At 42.9% G+C, this 15002-nt stretch overlaps 1 protein-coding gene across 1 annotated transcript in view; it reads left to right on the top strand.

Moving 5' to 3' along the window:
* Positions 1 to 1948: 1948 nt before the first annotated feature.
* The window catches only part of LOC138972005 (atrial natriuretic peptide receptor 1-like), a 16032-nt gene continuing 2978 nt past the window's right edge, over positions 1949 to 15002 (top strand). The window contains exons 1-7 of the mRNA XM_070344847.1: positions 1949 to 1965; positions 3173 to 3316; positions 3516 to 3639; positions 5102 to 5170; positions 9785 to 9944; positions 13914 to 14024; positions 14940 to 15002. The exon at positions 14940 to 15002 is cut by the window's right edge and continues 29 nt beyond it. Of these exons, the coding sequence (XP_070200948.1) occupies positions 1949 to 1965; positions 3173 to 3316; positions 3516 to 3639; positions 5102 to 5170; positions 9785 to 9944; positions 13914 to 14024; positions 14940 to 15002 (688 nt within the window). The remainder of the gene's footprint in view (positions 1966 to 3172; positions 3317 to 3515; positions 3640 to 5101; positions 5171 to 9784; positions 9945 to 13913; positions 14025 to 14939) is intronic.

Here is a 15002-nt window from a genome sequence, read left to right as displayed (position 1 = left end):
CGGTCTCGGAGAACAATGACTGTCTCGATCTGTGTAAAATGTCATATTTTGGTCAAACACGCAAATAACGTATATTCTCCCGTCTTCCAGTGATCTGGTTGTTGTCACCTACAACAACAACAACAAATGCTGTACATGCAAACGATGTTCCAAGACAAAAGTGTGTGTGAACTTAATCAAAATAACAAATTTCATTTTGTTGAGCACCGCATCTCTTCCCAGTCTTGCAGCGTTTTGAAAGTTGGAAGCATTAAAGGTAAAAGCCATCGTAAAGATACCAAATGGAAATCTAAAACGTCTAAAATATATAATGATTCAAACGCATAATGTAACTAAATGACAACAGAAAATATACATGGTCCAAACACACACACACACACAATCGAGTGCACGCATCCATGCCCCCCCCCCCCCCCTAATGTATGGCAAGATTCCTTGAAATCCTCCCCCCCCCCCCCCCCCCCCATGTATGGCCTATGCCTGGGTTAGAAAACAACCAAAGAATGCAGCGTTGAAAGAGCGAAAATCCTGCAGTTCAGCCGTGGCGTGTCAAAATGGCGGGGGAGACTGAGAAACATGGCGAATAATGTTGCAAATTCTCTATCTCTATAGTATAACCCCTGTGGCAGAATACAGCAAGGTTAGGAACACTTTAAGAAAGTTTTACAGACTGATAAATGGTATTTACCTGTAGAGCCAGTTGTAGGATCCAGCAGTCGATGTAACAGCAGATTTGACAGCTGCCCCGAGTGATGTCCCCTTGAGCAGAATGATTCAAAGCGAGTGGCAACGTTCGCTTTGGGTCTGACCTTGCACTACCTTGCGGGGCCTCAAACTAAAGCATGTACGTGTAATATTGTTTTTATATATCCAGTATCTTCACAACATTATCATACTTTGTACCGAGTTTTAAGTCAGAGAAATAAAACACACGTCTGGGTTCGTCTGGGGTGCGGTCGCGTAGTCTTTAGTCAGACCGTTCGCTTTCGGCCAATGGGATAGCTGGGATATTTCGTCTTTTACAAAATTTCACGCCGAAAGGCCCCAAAAAGCCATTTCGCTTTCAAACTCGTTAATCTAACCCGGCGCATCGTGTTCAGCGCGATCCGTTCCTGCGGGGGAACCGAGGGACAGGGGCCAAATCGGCGGGGTTTGGTAGGAGATACGTCCACACGGCGAAAAAGCCCACGCGTATTATAATATAGATGGTTTCTTTTTTTCTCTGTTGGTTTCTTCCTCCAGAGTTGATCGTTATCACTCAAACAAGACCATCAGAGAGTACCTCAGTTGCTCCTCAAAATGTACTGTGAATAGTGTGTTGACTGTGTTGACCGTCAGAATTATTTTAAGATCCAGGCTGCTGCAGTCAGTTGACATGTTTCGCATATTGTAGGGTTACCATGCTGCATAGGTAAAGTGGCTTGTGTAACCCGACTATTCAGTATCAAAACACTGTTTATATTTGTGTAGGTTGTAGTCATCACAATTAATCGCATTTTGCCTTTTGTTTCAGAAAGGAGGATAAGCTACAACAAGATCGACGCTATGTCAGACATGCCTGAGCCACATGACGACTTCCGAATTTAGATCCACTCGGCATGTTGACAAGTCTTGATGAAAAGTATAAGACAGGACAGCAGTGGAAAAAGTGGCCACATGGCAGGTACCTATTGCTTAGTGTCTGCAGTGCAAAAGACAGATACGCTGATGGTAGATTTCCAAATGAACACAGTACCCGCAGATCTACTGCTGATTTACGACGGGCAAGCTACAATCCAGGGCAGAGAACACGCCAAATCTTCATTTGTTTCAGGAAAGAACGTCCTTACAAATTAACATTACAACTCTCTGATACAAAAACCTAGTGCATAGTGTACTCTAAACAAGAAGTTGTGCTACCACAGGAACATCCCGATAATTGAGTGGGACAGGATTAAAAAAACTTCCTATGGCTGCAGTGAGAAGGTACACGGTTTTTCTGTCATTGACCTTAATAGCTTTCACACACCCAGTATATGAGAGATAATGATCTTCTTGGTGACCGTTCATGCCCAAGCACGCGGAGCTGGTTGCCAGCAGGACAACGTGTCACTGGACAATATCATAGACTTCGGAGTGCGAGGACCAGGAAAAATAACCTCATGTGAACCTGTCTGAGTGTGACCATCGTGACAATTCCAAGAATATATTATCTTGATACACAAGCTCTAGGGTAGGTCACGGTTAATGATTGTAGATAAGCTTTGCCATGATAATTATGCTGATGCAGTTTAAAAGTGTGTATGTGTGTGCGTGTGTGTGTGTGTGTGTGTGTGTGTCTGTGTGTGTGTGTGAGAGAGAGAGAGAGGATTGCACAAGATATCCTTCAGGGACAACTACACCAACAACAAATACACAGTCATTGTATCCGTTTGCTTTATTTTGAAAATCATACATGGAGTAGATACGATGCGTTAGTTTTAACTCTGTGTGTGTGTGTGTGTGTGTGTGTGTGTGTGTGTGTGTGTGTGTGTGTGTGTGTGTGTGTGTGTGTGACGGAGTGATTGAGTTTGTGTTACTGTTTGTCGAGTTCTTACGTGAGCCTTGAAGGCTTCGCCTCTTGTTCCTCTATGTGTTTCAACCTAAATTTCGCCAAAAAAACTTATTGCGACAAATTTAGCACTCAAATTAAAACATGAATTCCGGTGTCATTTCATTTAAATTTTTGATGCCAGTTTACTTGATTATCTTGATCACTATTCGTATTAAGGATTTTTGTTACAGGGATCACGTGACCACCGCTCAAATGACCACCGCTCAAATAAGGGTGGGCATCCCTGTTATCAAAATCGATCGGAAAAAATCAGAAGGGACCAATCAAAAATCGAAGTAAATTCACAATAAGCAAAACTGTGCAACTTTTACACAGGAGAATACAGTCAAATCAAAACATGTTGTTTTGTTTAGCTAGCTTACGTGTTTCGGTTGCTATGCTATTCCTATTGATGCATCTAGCATGCGAGATTCCTCGACGATTTTGAGAAAAGTTCATTATTTGTACCATTAAGTGTTTTTCTGTCTGTCTGCTTCCAAGATCAGTGGGTCGACATACTGTTCATGTAATGTTTTGTTTTGTCAATGATTAAACGTTCCAATGATATACCATTCTTGTTTTTTGCTTGTGGTGCTGAAGGGAGGTGGACAACATCACGAGCAGCCTGCTGAAGGCCATGCACACCTACTCTAGCAAGCTGGAGGAGACGGTGGCCGAGAGGACGCGGGAACTGGCCGAGGAAAAGCAACGCACTGACGCTCTGCTCTACCAGATGCTGCCCCCGTGAGTTGTGTGGTAGGTGTGCTTGTGGTGGGTGTGATGGGTGTGCTGGTGGTGGGTGTGATGGGTGTGGTGGGTGTGGTGTGTTATTTACCGTCAGGTCTCAATGCCTATGTTGGACATGATTTTTTAAATATGATATAAAAGAGGAAGGGGGGGGGGGCGAACCAACCAGGTAACTATTTCTACCTTATCTACACAGGGCTGTGGCGAACGAGCTCAAGGGTGGCAAAGCCGCCCCGGCCCAGGCCTTCGACTCGGTCACCATCTACTTCTCCGACATCGTGGGCTTCACCAACATCGCCAGCCAGTGCAAACCCATCCAGGTAACGTGGCATCTATTTACAGTGATGACATCTGGGAAAAAAGATAATCAAGGACTATAGCCGTAAAAATCAAGGAAAACATTGTCAGTGGACCGCCAAGTTGTTTAAGGGACCAGACGGGCGCAGTGGCGTAGTGGATAAGACATCGGCCCCTTAATCGGAAGGTCGTGAGTTCAAATCCCGGCCGCGGCCGCCTGGTAGATTAAGGGTGGAGATTTTTCCTATCTCCCAGGTCAACTTATATGCAGACCTGCAAGTGCCTTATCCCCCTTCGCGTGTACACGCAAGCACAAGACCAAGTGCGCGCACGGAAAAGATCTTGTAATCCAGAGTTTGGAGGGTTATATAAACACGAAAATACCCAGCATGCTTCCCCAAAAAACGGCAAATGGCTGCCTGAATGGCGGGGTAAAAACGGTCATACACGTGAAAATCCACTCGTGCTAAAAACATGAGTGAACATAGGAATCTCAGCCCATGGATGGAGAAGAAGAAGAAGAAAAGTTAGTAGTTTAGGGGACCTCCAGGTTCCCGGCGCGACCAAGGATCCACACCCACCACAATGTAAGGAGTCCAGAAGGCAAGCAGTCTACCGAGCAAGCAGTTTAGTGATTTGGACACAATTTGGAGAGAATACATGTACTAAAAGAAATCCGTTTTACTAAAAATCCCGAAACTTATATTATCTGGAAATCGTTATCAAAATCTGGAATTTCCGATTTTCGGATGGGAACTATCATCCCTGCGTTCATCTGTCAAAGGTGCTGTGCATTGGGTTTGTGTGCTCTCTATGTACAGAATGCCAACAGAGAATGCTTAGTCATCATTCCGAGTGCAATGCAACTGACAAGTGCAATGCATCTGACAAGTGTTAGGAGTGTTGCGTTAATGTCTTTTGGACGTTAGTTTTACACACAAAAAACTAAACGAACAAACAAATAAACAGACAAACAAAGAAACAACGATTTTTGTGTGTGCAAAACTCTTGAAGAAACAGTAGCTTAAAATTGCTTGAAGTGTTTGATATGCTTTAGTTCAATGTTAAACAACAAAAGAAATCTGTACTCGCCCAGACAAAGACGGCACACACAATAATAATAATAATAATGCAAACTTTTATAGCGCTATTCTAGAAAAATGTCTACTCTTAGCGCTTTACAATACATACATCGACCAAGCATACTATACACGCACAGGCAAAGAAACCGACCAAACATAGCCAACAAACTATAAAATGTCAAAGTTTTGTCTGTAGAGGCTTCTTCCGGGACAACATTCAGGAAAAGTAAAGGGAAACAAAGAGTATAAGCAAAATTAAATTATATTCATTCAATTCAATGCAACTTTATTATCTGAATGAGGAACACACAGACATTTGTGTTGTGTACGTATACACAGAGATTATATCACGTAGAGCAAACGAAACAAGGGTTTTTAACAATAACCTGTTCTATTGTTGCAGATTGTGGCGTTGCTCAATGCGTTATACACGCTTTTCGATATCACCATATCAGAATACAACGTGTACAAGGTATATATCTATATATATATGGCCGCAGTAAGGTATCCCCACTTCCCACTGTTTTCCCCGCTAGTCAGCTGCCAGATGTATTCATTGATTATTTTATCAAGAAGGTTTCAGATATTCGTTCTGAACTTGATCAGATGGGTGCACATTCTGCTTCCTCCAGTCATGTTGATGTTCCCACTGATTGTTCTTTTCCATCATTTCAGCCAATCAGTGAAAAAGACCTTAGATCCATTATTCTGAAGTCCAAACCAACAACTTGTCCTCTTGATGCCATACCCACACCACTGTTTTTTGAGAATCTTGATGTGTTGCTGCCAACTCTTACTCAAATTGTCAATGATAGCCGGTTATCTGGTGTTTTTCCATCACTGTTCAAAAATGCACTTGTCAAACCACTTCTCAAAAAACCTAGTCTTGATGTCAATATTTTGAAGAACTATTGTCCTGTATCTAATTTATCATTCTTGTCCAAAGTTTTTGAAAAGGTAGTTTTGAAGCAGCTGTTGTCATATTTGAACACCCATGATTTGATCTCGCACTCTCAGTCCGCTTATCGCCCTTCTCACTGTACTGAAACAACCCTACTTAAAGTAATCAGTGACATTCTTTCTGCTCTGGATGGTGGTGATGTGTCAGTGCTTACCCTACTTGACATTTCTGCAGCGTTCGACACTATTGACCATGTCACGCTTCTCCATAGACTTCAGACTCTGTACGGCATCTCCGGTCCACCGCTAGCATGGCTTGAGTCCTATCTCATTGGCAGGACTCAGGCTGTGCTTGTCGATGGCCAGATGTCTGCTCCAGCCCCACTTTCTTTCGGCGTTCCTCAAGGTTCAGTACTCGGTCCTATCCTTTTCATCGTGTACACTAAGCTCCTCTCCACACTGATTCAAAACCATTCTGTTTTAAATCAGTCTTTTGCTGATGACACCCAGCTGTATAAACCCAGTCCCCCTGCAGAGACACATTCCGCCATCCAGACCATTCAGACATGCATCACTGATGTTAAATCTTGGATGGTCGATAACAAACTTAAGCTGAATGATGATAAGACTGAAGTCTTACTGTGCAAAAAGAAGAACACTACATTTCCCTCTCCCCAACCTGTTTCTGTTCAAATAGGCAACACCGACATTCTTTTCTCACCATCAGCTAGAAACCTTGGATTCACCCTTTCATCTGACATGACCCATAACAAATATATATCTTTAGTCTGTAGAGCAGCTTATTTTGAGCTTCGTAAGATCAGCACAATTCGCCACACACTCTCCTCTCAAACAACTAACACTCTTGTCTGTGCCTTTGATCTTTCTAAACTTGACTACTGCAACTCTCTTCTCTCTGGCTGTCCTCTGTACCTCCTGCATAAACTACAAAAAGTCCAAAACTCGGCAGCACGCCTCATTCTGAAAGCACGAAAGCGAGATCACGCAACACCACTTCTTCACACACTGCACTGGTTACCTATTCAAGCCCGCATTGACTACAAACTGTCCACCCTCTGCTTTAACTTCTTTTCTGGCTCGTCTCCTACTTACTTCTCTGAACTCCTCACCGTCTATTCTCCAGCAAGACAACTCCGTGCCTCTTCTGACTGTCGCATCCTCACCATTCCACACACCAAAACCAAATCATACGGACGACGCACTTTTACTGTCTGCGCACCCACACAATGGAATTCTCTCCCCTTTCACATTCGCCACTCTCAGTCACCCCAAGCATTCAAACGAGCACTTAAAACGCACCTCTTCGAGAAATACAACCCCTGATTTTGTTTTCTCAGTCCATCAGTTGGCTACATGTAGTGTATTTGTTGTTTTAGTGATACTGTGATAATGTATATAAACATCTGGGGCTGTTTTCAGTATTGTTGAGAACATGTTCAGTTTGATTAAGGGTATTCAGCTGGTATTTCCTTGTTTTCACTACCTATTTTATTCATGTTTTTATTACTTAGTTACTGGAAGAATCTTTTCTAATGTATGTTTGATGGTGTATGCTTTTTATTAAGCGTTGCTGACTATGAATGTAGATGTAAATGCTTGTATAACTGTGTTTTAATTTTAAATGTGTCAAGCGCAAAGAGCATAATTGTAAAGTTATGATGTTGCGCTGTATAAATGCTCATATATTATTATTATTATTATTATATATATATGTGTGTGTGTGTGTGTGTGTGTGTGTGTGTGTGTGTGTGTGTGTGTGTGTGTGTGTGTGTGTGTGTGTGTGTGTGATAGCTGGCTAATACGCGAAACATAAACACACACACACGCGCGCGATCACATAGAGAATTGTCCAAAATTGGGAAATCATCATTGTCTTACATTTTCCTGAAGATGACGCCTTCAAAATTCGAGCACTTGAACTTTGATTTGAATTATTATAGACGTAATGCAAACCTGGTTGACCCTTGTCAAATGTCAAGGTCACAATGGGATTTCTCCGTCGGGTCAGAGAAACTGAATAGTGTCATTCTCATGAACGCGTTTGACACACTTCTAACACGTTCATGGCTACCGGCCCCCGTGGCGCAGTGGTTAGCGCATCGGACTGCGGGCCGGGAGATCGTGGTTCGAATCCCATAAGTTTTTTCGAGCTTCGATCGGCTCCTACCCAGAGTGGAAGTGCTAAAGTTCCAATGGGAAGGCTGGGATCACACAGCCAAGTGTCATTCACTTCACTTGAAAAAAAACTTGTCTCGATTCTTGTGACCCTTCCTGCTCAGGGCTCTCATGGTGACCTTGGTCCCAGTGTTCCTGTTCCAGCCACCCCTGAATATTCTGGCCAGGAACAGGACCAATACTGAACACCATCGAAGTGACTCAGCAGCAGTGCAGTGTCATCTTCCGAGGGTAGCCTACCGCAGCGGCCTGACATCCTTCCCTGGATTGTCTGTAAAATTAGTGAGGGTGCCCAGGTGTCTGACCAACACTGGGGGCTCATTGATTCGACAAAGTCTGGCGGTGGAACGAAGTTGAGGGGTGGATGTTGCAGTGAGTGCTGGGACGGGGCGGCGTGGGAGCATACTGGGAGAAGGAACAAGCGTCGGGTTCAAGCAAAAAAAGAGAATCAAATAACAACAACAAAATACATAAAAAGAAGAGAAAGAGAGAGAAAGGAAAAAATAAAGAGAGAGAAGAGATGAGAGAGAAAAGAGGGGAAAAAACCACGTTCAGGGCTACAGGACATCGCGATATTGTGGAAGATCCATCAAATGTCAAGGTCAAATGGACTCGAATTTTGGTCACAAAAAAGAACCAATTTCTTCAGCTTTGTTAAACCTAAAACTTCATAATGTCACAGTCTTACGGGTTTGATGACATCCATGCAGGTATGTTCAAAGTATTATAATTACAGGGCCGGACCAAATGAGTTGTAAGGGGGGGGTTCCTCCTTTTTTGGGGGGGCAAATCAGCGAAGTGGCGAAGCCACAAGCGCGCGCCTGCGAAGCAGGCGCGCGAACTAGGGGGGTCCGGGGGCATGCTCCCCCGGAAAATTTTTGAAAAACGGTTAAAATCTGTGCAATCTGGTGCATTCTGGGCCTTGTTTTGAGGGTTAAGAGCAGCATTGTGGGGGGGGGGGGGGGGTACCTTTTTCTCATCGGATTTCACATTGAATAAAATTTGTTAGAGACACACACAAAATTTATTTAACCCCCCCCCCCCAAAAAAAAAAACCCCACTCAAAGCAAGGTACATGCTTTTTCCAGGGGGGGGGGGGGGGTTCCGGAACCCCTGGAACCCCCCCCCCCCCCCCTGGGTCCGGCCATGTAATTATACTCGTCCAATTTCAAGTTCACAGTAGGATGGAGAAGGGTCAAACTTCATTCAAACTTGGCAAACGTATGTGCCTTCATGATTTGTGTTTGTAAAGAAAGAATATTGTGTATATTGTATGTGTAGCTGACGAAGACATACGCTGAAACCGGTCTATTCGTGTTGTTACACCCCCGGTATAGGGGTGTGTATAGGTTTTTAAACCCCCGGTATAGGGGTGTGTATAGGTTTTTACACCCCCGGTATAGGGGTGTGTATAGGTTTTTACACCCCCGGTATAGGGGTGTGTATAGGTTTTTACACCCCCGGTATAGGGGTGTGTATAGGTTTCGCTCAATGTGTTTGTTTATTTGTTTGTTTGTTTGTGTTCGCATATAGATCTCAAGAATGAACGGACCGATCGTCACCAAACTTGGTGAACAGGTTCTATACATTCCTGAGACGGTCCTTACAAAAATTGGGACCAGTCAAACACACGGTTAGGGAGTTATTGGTGGATTAAGATTCTACAAGGACTTATAGCGGGACATATTAATGGTCAAAGGGAAATAACCTTCTCAGTTGGTGGCAGTGAGAATGGTTATTTCCCTTTGACCAACGGGGGTGTTTTTCCTACCTCGGAGGAATTTCTTGTTATTGTTTGTGTTTTGGTGAGTACATTTTCATTGTTTTCTTGTTCTTGTTTTTGTAAAGAAACTTATTTTTGAACACTGCTCGTGGTTTTCACCACGAAGTGCTTGTTGTGTTCAGTGGAAGTTGTGATAATGTCAGGTGGTGTGATGATGATGTTGTGATGGTGTCAGGTGGTGTGATGATGATGTTGTGATGATGTCAGGTGGAGACGATAGGAGACTCGTACATGGTGGCGTCCGGTCTGCCTGTCCCTAACCCCGACCACGCATGCGCTGTGGCCGATATGGCGCTGGCCCTGAACAGAAAGATCAAAGGCTTCGTCCTGCCTCACGACCGTGACACCGTTATCAGGATACGGATTGGTGAGTGAGTTGCAGAGTGTCTTCTTCAAGGTACAGTAGTTTCCTGTGTCACCAATAGGTGAATTTCGGTAATTTCGGTGTGCGTGTGTGTGCGTGTATGAGCTTTTGTGTGTGTGCGTGCGTGCATGTGTGGATGCGTGTGTGTGTGTGTGTCTGTGTATGTGTGTGCGTAGGTGCGTGCGTGAGTATGTGCATGCGTGCGTTCGTTTTTTGACTCACATGCGAAGCAAAAGTGAGTCTATGTACTCACCCGAGTCGTCCGTCCGTCCGTCCGTCCGTCCGTCCGGACGTCCGTCCGGACGTCCGTCCGTCCGGCCGTCCGGAAAACTTTAACGTTGGATATTTCTTGGACACTATTCAGTCTATCAGTACCAAATTTGGCAAGATGGTGTATGATGACAAGGCCCCCAAAAACATACTTAGCATCTTGACCTTGCTTCAAGGTCAAGGTCGCAGGGGCCATAAATGTTGCCTAAAAAACAGCTATTTTTCACATTTTTCCCATTTTCTCTGAAGTTTTTGAGATTGAATACCTCACCTATATATGATATATAGGGCAAAGTAAGCCCCATCTTTTGATACCAGTTTGGTTTACCTTGCTTCAAGGTCAAGGTCACAGGAGCTCTTCAAAGTTGGATTGTATACATATTTTGAAGTGACCTTGACCCTGAACTATGGAAGATAACTGTTTCAAACTTAAAAATTATGTGGGGCACATGTTATGCTTTCATCATGAGACACATTTGGTCACATATGATCAAGGTCAAGGTCACTTTGACCCTAATGAAATGTGACCAAAATAAGGTAGTGAACCACTAAAAGTGACCATATCTCATGGTAGAAAGAGCCAATAAGCACCATTGTACTTCCTATGTCTTGAATTAACAGCTTTGTGTTGCATGACCTTGACCTTGGGTCAAGGTCACATGTATTTTGGTAGGAAAAATGTGTAAAGCATGTGAGTCGTATGGGCTTTGCCCTTCTTGTATGTATATGTATGCGTGTGTGGGAATACGTGCGTGTTTTTGTATGAGTGCATGTGTGTGTGCGTATGGAAGGCGAAAAGGGTCAAATGATCGATCAAAAAGATCGATCAAAAGGATCGATCCTTTTCGCGTTTGACCCTTTCCGCCCGACGCGCGGAAAGGGTCAAATGATCGAGCAAAAGGATCGTGCAAAAGGATCGATCCTTTTACACGATCGAGCAGTTTCATCGCGCTGTTTCGGAAAATCATGGAACGGATTAGCACAAAGAACGAATCTAGAAAGTAAAGTAAGTAGATGACGTGTTCTGGTGCGGCGTGAAGGAGCATGAAATATCAAGAGAAATAAACAAAAAATTCTTCTTGTTTTATCGAGTACATTTAGGGGTGTGTAGTTAAAATTACTGTGTGAAAAGTGTTTGGCGCGAAGCGTTCGTCTGCAACAGATCTAGATGTGCCACTTTCAGCACGTATACAGGAACGTGTACGGGTAACGTCATCAAATCTACGTCACGCGTTTGAGCCGAGATCTGCAGTCTTGGTAAACAATGTATGATTTGGAACATTGGAGAAAAAAAGTGAGTCACGGGTGACGGAATATCTACACGTACACGTACAGGTCTTTGCTACACGTTCGAGCATCTAGAACACTGGACGCACGTACACGCGAACTGAAATTCCGGTTCCACTTTTTGTCGCACCGGATCCGGTAAAAGGATCGATCCTTTTGATCGATCCTTTTGATCGATCGTTTGACCCTTTCCGCGCGTCGGACGGAAAGGGTCAAACGCGAAAGGATCGATCCTTTTGATCGATCCTTTTGCTCGATCATTTGACCCTTTTCGCCTTCCATATGTGCGTGCGTGCTTGTGTATGAGTGTGCGTGTTTGTGTGCGTACGTGCGCGCGTGTATGGAAAGCCGTTTGGCTCATAACCTATACGCGCGTAATAAATAATTCATACGCGCGTAATAAATAATTCATACGCGCGTAAGAAATGATTCATACGCGCGTACTAAATAATTAATACGCGCGTAATGATTGATTCATACACGTGTAATAAATAATTCATACACGTGTAAGAAATGATTAAATACACGTGTAATAAATATTTCATGCGCGTGTAAGAAATGATTAAATACACGTGTAATAAATATTTCATGCACGTGTAAGAAATGATTAAATACACGTGCAGGAAATAGTTTATACGCGTGTAAGAAATGATTAAATACACGTGTAGGAAAAGAAGATTTAAATACACGTGTATTTTAATCATTAGATACACCTGTAATAAATTAAAACTTGAATCGGAAAATATACGACTTGCAAAGCAACAACTCTCGTCTATTCTACTTCCGGTTCGCGCGCGATTGATCTCTCAAAATGGCGACGCCGCTAGAGGGGATTTTTTTGGATCAGACCTGCCGAAAGGTGAACCAATGCATCAATTTGTTGCAAACCTTCCAAAGTGACATTGACGTTTGCCGCTTCCGCCATCTTGAGCTGTAAGCGTGCAAAGCGAGGCGATGAAGACGCATAGAGTGTTTTTCATGTGGATTCCCAGTCCGAGTTTTTAAGTCGCTTAACCACGTGACTCCTGCATTTTTAACGCTTGTATGAAATATTTATTACACGCGTATTTATTCATTTCTTACACGTGTATGAAAAATGTATTACACGTGTATTTAATCATGTCTTACACGTGTAAGAAATGATTAAATACACGTGTAAAACATCGTTCATACACGTGTAAGAAATGATTAAATACGCGCGTAATAAATAATTCAAACGCGCGTAAGAAATGATTCATACGCTCGTAAGAAATGATTCATACGCGCGTACTAAATAAGTTAATACGCGGGTAATGATTGATTCATACACGTGTAATAAATAATTCATACACGTGTAAGAAATGATTAAATACACGTGTAATAAATAATTACACGTGTATTTAAACATTTCTTACACGCGCATGAAATGTTAATTACACGTGTATTTAATCATTTCTTACACGAGTATGAAATATTTATTACACGTGTATTTAATCATAATGCTATTCCATAGCAGGAGAAAAAAGATAAATTACACGTGCAATAAGAAATAAATACACGTGTATTAATCATTTATTACGCGTGTATTTATGTTTTATTGAGTCACTTGAGAAAAAGTGACTCTATGTAATCGGTCAGTGTTAGTCTGTCCGGCCGGCCGTCCGTAGACACCACCTTAACGTTGGACTTTTCTCGGAAACTATCAAAGCGATCCGGCTCATATTTTGTTTAGTCGTGACCTCCAATGACCTCTACACTTTAACGATGGTTTCGTTGACCTTTGACCTTTTTCAAGGTCACAGGTCAGCGTCAAAGGAAAAATTAGACATTTTATATCTTTGACAAAGTTCATCGGATGTGATTGAAACTTTGTAGGATTATTCTTTACATCAAAGTATTTACATCTGTAGCCTTTTACGAACGTTATCAGAAAAACAAGGGAGATAACTAGCCTTTTCTGTTCGGCAACACACAACTTAACGTTGGGCTTTTCTCGGAAACTATAAAAGTGACCGGGCTCAAATTTTATGTGAACGTGACTCCCAGTGACCTCTACACTTTGACGTCTGCTTTGGTGACCTTTGACCTTTTTCAAGGTCACAGGTATGTCTTGAAGGAAAAAAATTGAAATATCATATCTCTGAAACTATTCATCGGATTTGATTCAAACTTTATAGGATTATTCTTTACATCAAATTATTTACATCTGTATTGTGTTGTGAATAGCAATTTCTTCCTGTCCATCTGATGCCTCATATAATATTCAGAACTGCGAAAGTGACTCGATCGAGCGTTTGCTCTTCTTGTTACACGTGTAATGGTTATGAGCCAAACGGCTTTCCATACGCGTGAGTATGTACATGCGTGGGTGCGTGTTTATGTATATGTATGCGTGCGTGCGTGCGTTCATGTTCATCCATGTTCGCCGTGCGGCAGGTTTGAACACGGGGCCAGTAGTGGCGGGCGTGGTGGGTATGACGATGCCACGCTATTGTCTGTTCGGCGATACCGTCAACGTCGCTTCTCGTATGGAGTCCACGGGCGTGCGTGAGTATGCACATTCAGTCAAATGACACCGTCTAACATGCTGATTACTTCTTCGTGTGTCCTGCGAGAGAGAGAGAGGGAGAGAGAGAGATGTCAGCATTACAAATCCTTCCATCACTGCGACTATTGTGTTGATGTCATGTTAGAAACTAGTTAGCTAATAAAATGCGATGTCATGTTAATAACTAGTCAGCTAATAAATGAGATGTCATGTTAGAAACTAGTTAGCTAATAAATGAGATGTCATGTTAGAAACTAGTTAGCTAATAAATGAGATGTCATGTTAGAAACTAGTAAGCTAATAAATGAGATGTCATGTTAAAAACTAGTTAGCTAATAAAATGAGATGTCATGTTAAAAACAAGAGGCGAAGCCTTCAAGGCTCCCGTAAAAAATCGACAAACAGTAACACAAACTCATTCACTGCGTCACACATACACACACACAGTAAGCATAGGTGACACGGTGCAAGAGTGGGAGACACTAGATCTAGATCTGTCTGTCTGTAGCCTACTTACGGGGACACGACTGCCAGATCGACACTCATCTTGAACACACGGCCAGTACCGTGTAACTGGCCTTGACACGGAATGATCCAAGGGGGGCAATCTCAGTCATCTGAAAGAGGGAAATCCAAACGCAATCCGCCTTGTTCGATTTTATGGGCTTGGACGATAGAGAAAAATAAGAAAAGCAAAAGCTGGAATCCAGTCTGGACGAAACTGCTATCAAGAACGCAGAATTGATTTTTTTCTGAGGTTTTTTTTTAGCCGTAAGCGCCATTTCTCATTTCGAATTTCTCATAACTGCTGTTCACAATACGGCCGCAGTGAAACCAACAAAGGGGCCTCACTCTGGAAGAGTTTCCTGCTCCGATTTGTGTTTGTTTGTTTCTTTATTTGTGTTTGTTTGCAGCGGAGATGATTCACGTGAGTCACACAACCAAGGAGGCTATCGGGGACAATCCAAACTACATTC

The sequence above is a fragment of the Littorina saxatilis genome, linkage group LG7, assembly GCF_037325665.1.
Source record: "Littorina saxatilis isolate snail1 linkage group LG7, US_GU_Lsax_2.0, whole genome shotgun sequence".
Classification (NCBI taxonomy): domain Eukaryota; kingdom Metazoa; phylum Mollusca; class Gastropoda; order Littorinimorpha; family Littorinidae; genus Littorina; species Littorina saxatilis.
Note: the sequence above shows the minus strand (reverse complement) of the source record. Positions and strands in the feature narration are given on the sequence as shown.